General features: G+C 45.8%; 1 protein-coding gene across 1 annotated transcript; it reads left to right on the forward strand.

Annotated features, from left to right (window-relative positions):
- The first annotated feature begins 2,776 nt into the window (after positions 1–2,776).
- LOC123607582 (60S ribosomal protein L39-like) lies at positions 2,777–3,742 on the forward strand. The gene has a single exon (XM_045497077.1). It carries the CDS (start codon positions 2,777–2,779, stop codon positions 2,930–2,932), a length of 156 nt encoding a protein of 51 aa, XP_045353033.1. The 3' UTR covers positions 2,933–3,742.
- Positions 3,743–6,549: the final 2,807 nt, after the last annotated feature.

Below are 6,549 nucleotides of genomic sequence, written 5' to 3' on the forward strand. Positions count from 1 at the left end.
GCTCACCTTGCCATCTGTCCACTGCCAGCCCCATGTAGGTCTGCAGGGGAAAGAGAGGAGACTCTGTGCTGCACAGATCTGTTTCTATAGTATTTACATGTCTGGGGGGAAATCTCTTTCTCCCGGCTCTCTTGTCTATGCTTCGGCAACAATCCAGAAGGAAATTCTCATGAAGAAGCCCAGAGCCTTGGTGATCAGATGTGTCAGAGGCTGAGCAACAGGAAGGACAAGCCTGGCCCAGTCTGGGTGGAAGCCAAGGCAGGGAGCCCTGATGGCCGGCTGCTTCCCCACAGACTGGCCCAAAGGCCTTAACATGGAGGACGGGGGCAGCTCAGCAGTGACAGGGAAACTTCTTTCGCTAAGGCACATGTGAGACCTTTAGGGCATGATTCCTGAGTGCTCAGACCTCCTTGGGGACTGCTGAATTCCGCCCAAGACAGGAGTCCAAACCCCGGATCCCCAAGCTGCCTGTTCTGCTCCTGGAGTTTAAACGACCACGAAGGTACAGTGAATTTCTGGCCTTTAAGACTCAGTCAGGCTCAGCCCAGAGAGCGGCTTGGTCCTTGCTTTGTTGTCGAGCTAAGTTGTACCCTCTCTGCGTACTCCTCACTTGGGAAATGTAGGAGGTGGACTAGCTGATTTCTTAACTTCTTCTCTGGGATATCCAACATAGGATTATCTACGCGAAGAGGGGACACAGAGGGGAGAAATGAAGAGGCATTAAGAAATTGTGGGTGACTCAAGAATTTAATGTTTATAGGTAATTGACCATAGGTAGATTAACTGCGTGTGTGTATTTATTATGTGTATACTGAGGAATGTGGTTCTATTCTCTGGGAATATATTATGTACTAGAGATAAAAAAGAAAGAAACAGGGAGGCCTGGGTGGCTCAGTCCATTAAGCGTCCGACTTCGGCTCAGGTCATGATCTCATGGTTCGTCGGTTCGAGCCCTGCATCGGGCTCTGGGCTGATAGCTCAGAGCCTGGAGCCAGCTTCAGATTCTGTGTCCCCCTCTGTCTGCCCCTCTGCTGCTTGCACTCTGTCTCTCGCATTGTCTCAAAAATAAATAAACGTTAAAAGAAAAAATTGTTTTAATGCACAAAAACTAAAGGATTATAAACAGAAAACGTTAAGTCACCAACACACTCATGGCCTCCGCAGGTGGAAAGCCTTGACTGGAGTCGGGGATTTCGTCCTTCACTCTGGACCTTCCTGCCTCTCCATGCTGTAGCCCAAAGAGCTGTGACCACGCCCGGCTCTAGTTTGAGGTGGCTGGGAGGACTTTGGGGAGAGAGCAGACAATTGCAAAGATTTCGGGATGGGAATTCAGACCTAGGTTCTGGTTTTGCTTATTTGTGACCCTGGCCGAATAAAAAACCCTGAACCTCAGCTGTATCCCCTCCCAAATGGGGCACTATTCCTTGACCCCATACAACTACTAAGAGAGGGAGATGTAGTGAGGGAGGCAAAGGCTGGCTTAGCCAAGGACAGCATGCTGAACTAGCCCTTTTCAAATCATAAACAACGTTCTACCGACTGTGAGTTTGCCAAGATGTCGATGGGTGTTCTTAGAATAAAAGAAAACAGATCACATGGTCAAGGAAGTTTGCAATATACCACAATAACATCCATTATCAATAGTAAAGGTTTAGCAAAATCCTGTAGCTGACAAAATAATTTAACAGAGAAATTCATTGTAGAATCCCTATTGATATCTGGAGGCATTCTAATGTCCCATGGAGTCCAGAGAGGGGCATTTTGTGCCGATTAATGTATCCCCATGGGGGATACATTCCAAGACACCCAATGGATGCCTGAAACCACAGATAGTACTGAACCCTATATATACTATGGATTTTGCTCTATGTACATACCTATGATAAAGTTTAATTTATAAATTAGGCACAGCAAGGCACAATAACTAATAATAGAATAATTATAACAATATAATGTAATAAAAGTTAAGTGAATGTGGTGTCTCTTTCACATTCTCTCAAAATATTTTATTGTATTGTACTTAACCCTTCTTCTTGTGAGGATGTGAGATGATAAAATTCATACACAATGAGATGAAGTGAGGTGAAGGACGTAGGGACTGTGACACAGCATTGGGTTACTGTTGACCTTCTGATAATACCTCAGAAGGAGGATCGTCTACGTCCAGACCATCATTTGCCCACAAGTAACTGAAACCACGGAAAAGGTGTGGATAAGGTGATACTGCTGTTGAGGCATCATTCCAGAATGACGCATCCCAGGGAGAAACTGGAGTGAAGGGAGGGCCACAGGAGGACTTTGAACGCCAAGCTAAGATTCAACCTTCAGTGCTGAAAGTTTCAGAAACATCTTCTTCTTAATCACAAAAGCAATACAATACCAGCCTCCTTAAAAATGGAAGTTTTTGGGGGGCGCCTGGGTGGCTCAGTCGGTTGAGCAGCCGACTTCGGCTCAGGTCACGATCTCGCGGTCCGTGGGTTCGAGCCCCGCGTCGGGCTCTGTGCTGACAGTTTGGAGCCTGGAGCCTGTTTAGGATTCTCTCTCTCCCTCTCTGCCTCTCCCCCACCCACTCTCTCTGTCTCTCTCTCAAAATAAATAAGTAAATTTAAAATAAAAAAAGAACTCTCCAGAGATGTAAGAGCTTTCAGCCTAGGACACTGGAAAGTGATGTTAGTGCAAAAGAAAAGAGTGATAAAGGCTAACTAGTTTAAAGGATAGGGCTCCCTCTCCCTTTTCTCTGCCATTATGGTGTGTGTAATTGACTCTGTGCCTCGCCATGTCTTCTTACATGACTTTCAGGATCAAGGGATTCCTGGTTGAGAAACAAAAGCAGACTCATCCCATTCCCAAGTGGGTTTCGATGAAAATTAGTGATAAAATCAGGTATAACTCTAAGAAGAGACATTGGAAAAGAACCAAACTGAATCTATAAGTCACTTGTGAGACGGCACACATAGTTATACTGTCTCAAGGTCACTAACATCTTACCATGTCATACTGAAAAGGTCACTACTCTTTCTGGGCAGGGGGACATGTTTTATTAGGAAAATAATGTTTTTCCCCTTTGTCTCTGTGCTTCTGCACTAGTAGGTTGGTTCAGTAATAAATATATGAGAACTTTTGTTTGGGGGGAAAAAACAGAATGGAGAATGGATCAAAGAGAAAGACATCAAATTTTGTCTGGAACACGTTCAGATGTTGGGATTGAGTCACATCCCATGTAGAAAGGAAGGAGATCCTAGATAGGAAGTCAAGCTGACTGGAAATACACATCTGGGAGCTCCTAAGAGTTCCACTGCTCGAAGGGATTCATTCTCTGGAGAAACACAGAGGGCACAGAGGAGTAGCAAGACAGGAGCAGCCTGGCAGAATTTCCAGGTAAATTGGCACGAAGACTGAGCAGGAGACCAGAAGAGGCAAGTTCCCCAGAAGCCATGAAAGACATTTCAAGGAGTACAGAGTGTCCTCTAGACGCTGGAGGTTGGCGAAAAGGCGGACCAAGAAGAGGGGAATCACTGACTTCTCAGTAATTTGAGAGAAGGGTTTTAGTGGCAGGATTAGATACCAGCCTGACAGGAGGAAGGAATGGCAAGGGAATGAAAGCATTTAGGCCAGGTCTACAGGTGTGATATGCATGCCACTTGGAGGCAGACAGGGAGTCACTTCAGTCCTAGGGCGCAGGACTGTTTTGTCTCAAGGAAGAGAGAGGTTAAGGGAAGGCTCTGAAATGCAGCAGAATGAAACCCCTGACCTGGGTTTTAGTCTCAGATGTAACTGCTTGTCTGGGATGCTAAAGGCCTTCAGATTCCGCAGAACCTCAAGGGGAATTCTCCACTGGCGGCAGTAAAGCAACTCTTTTCCATCTAGCACAGCAGTTGGCTTCTCCCTTGCATGCAAACTGGCCACACGTGTCTAAAATGAACTTGCTCCTGCTCAGAAATACTTTGATTCCTGTTTGGGAAAGTTACCCTTTTGGGTTAGTAGTCTTCTAGGCTGTAGGCATGTAGGTGTAGACAATACTTTTTGCTTCAGCAAAGGATTATCACTAATCCCGTTTAATTACGCCAATAAGAATCAGGCAAGATTTGTTACTAGAGTCCAGGTTTTTGATCTAGAGACTAAAAAAGCCAGGCAGAAAGGGCTCCTGGGCTCCATCTGGACTTAATTCCAGATTTTCTAGCCTGGATAATTTAGGTGCTACCTGACTTTCTCTTGGGGAAGCAGGAGGGTGACAGGTCAAACTCTTGAATTGGTAGTGCCTATTTCTCTCTGGAACCAGACACTGACTTTTTACCTTTTTTTCCCTGGGAGAGCCAGGGCGAATTCCAATGGATCTGCTAAAGGATGCAGGTTTCAGTAGATTAACAATTCACATATGTGAACCTCATAGTGCTTGGCAAACCCAAATGGATTTTGCAGTCCAACAATCTTAGAAGGCAATAATGGAAGGGCACTTTGCTCTGGGCACCTGAACTGCCACTGTCATCGAGTGCCATCAGAGGACTTTAACATTTGCGCTTAGGTCCCTTCCCACTGGAATTAACCAGCTGTCATTCTTCATTGTTAGTGGCTACTCTACCTTGTCGGAGACCATGACACCAATAGGGGGTCTCTGTAGGCTGGCACCCACCAGGCCCTCATTTTTCTAACTACCACTGAGGCCCTGCCTTCCTTGCTGCCTGTGAAGTCACCTGGTTCACTTCCTGTTTCCCTATTTGGATGTGAATGTCACTTAGCCAGTTTGCCCACATGATTTCCCAGACCTAGGAAGGGACACGCCTTGATGCAGAGAGATGCAATCCAAGGCAGAGAGATGTAATCGCTGTTACCACTGTGGAAAGGAAAGCCATCCTTGGTATGGATCACATGTTCTCTCCATTTTTTATGTCAGAAGCTGTGCTCACGTCATCCATTTTGGTGGGGCATTTCGCTTCCTCTGATCAATGTCCATTTGCCTTGGGCTCTTCCAGGATACGATTTTCCAGCCAAATGAGGTTTTCGTTTTATGTTTAGGATTCCAGACTTCACGGACATCCCTTAATCCAACATCTCTGCCTCTAGGCAATGCCTTTTTCCAGAGAGTAAAGAAATTCTGTACATTCTTAAAATAAAAAGGTGAAACATAATTATAGGCCCTGACATTTAAAAAAAATTTTTTTAATGTTTATTATTTTTGAGAGAGAGACAGAGACAGAGAGAATGAGTGGGGGAGGGGCAGAGAGAGAAAGGGAGACACAGAATCCAAAGCAGGCTCCAGGCTCCGAGCTGTCAGCACAGAGCCTGATGTGGGGCTTGAACTCACGGATTACGAGATCATGACCCGAGCTGAAGGTGGACGCTTAACCGACTGAGCCCCTCGGGCAGCCCTAGGTCCTGACATTTCTAAGGATTGGTCTGGAAATCACACCAGATTTCCCTGAAGTAACCTTACTTCATTTGCAATCTCCCTTTGACAAAGTTAATTTCGGTGGCCTTGACCCTGATTATGGTCCCTCACTTGCCCTTTGCTCTTACTAGACCTGTATCCAGAACCTTCTCACAGCTTGCCTCAGAGAGAAGTAAGGCTCAGGAAGTTTTTGGTTTTCAACATGTCTCTGCTTGACATAAAGACTCATAGGTCCCCCTTCTTCTCCCCTTTCCTGCACATAGGCCCAAAGTGAGATTAAGGCGATGCACGTTTAGGATCCGGCCATAAAGTAGCAGTGGGAGGTGAACAAGTCACAGTTACCTTCTAGGCTGAGCTGCTCTTTGATCCCAGTTCAATTCAGTAACTATAATAACACTGAGGGGTTACTTAAAGGAATAAGTCTGCAGCCCCGCTCTCAGGAAGCATCTTGCTTAGTGGCTGGAATGAAAGGAAAAGCTCCTGAGTCCTACTGGGCACCACGCACGGTACAAGGCATTTTGAGCTCACACTCCTCAGTGTGACCTTTAGAGACTGGTGCTCTCATTTCTGATATGGCTGAGGAAAGTAACTGGCCTAGCTCCTGGGGGTTCAACAGTAGCTCTGCTGGCTACCAAGTTCTGAGTGTTTATTGTCCACCCAGACTGCCTCAGACGCTTGCAGAATATGTTAACTGTTACAACAGAGGTGCAAACAAGGGGATCTGGGAACACATTATCTTGTTTCCAGTGACTTCCTTCCCTAGCCAAGGACTCTGTCACCCTTGCCACTTGGGTCCAGGCTGAGTTCAGTCAGGGAATCAGGCTCCACAGGACCCATTCCTGTGACTCTCAGAATTTATCCTTTACTTTTCTTTCAGGAATGTCAGTCCACACAATAATCCTTTCCACTGCTGCTTCATGGTTTACAAACAGTTTTACATCATTATCTCATTTAATCACATTCCTACATCTTTGTACATCTTTAGTACAACATTCTGTCTTACCTGACAGGCTTGTTTCCCTTTACTGCATTCATCTTGGCTCACAAGTTCCATCCTATATATAATTCAGGTATCTCGATACCTTGCGCATTTGTGTGCACAAAGTGGGGGAGACCAGAGTTTGCCAGGTTGACTCCTCACAGTGTTGTGGGTCTTTCTCATT

The sequence above is a fragment of the Leopardus geoffroyi genome, chromosome A2 (genome assembly GCF_018350155.1).
Source record: "Leopardus geoffroyi isolate Oge1 chromosome A2, O.geoffroyi_Oge1_pat1.0, whole genome shotgun sequence".
NCBI classification, from domain to species: domain Eukaryota; kingdom Metazoa; phylum Chordata; class Mammalia; order Carnivora; family Felidae; genus Leopardus; species Leopardus geoffroyi.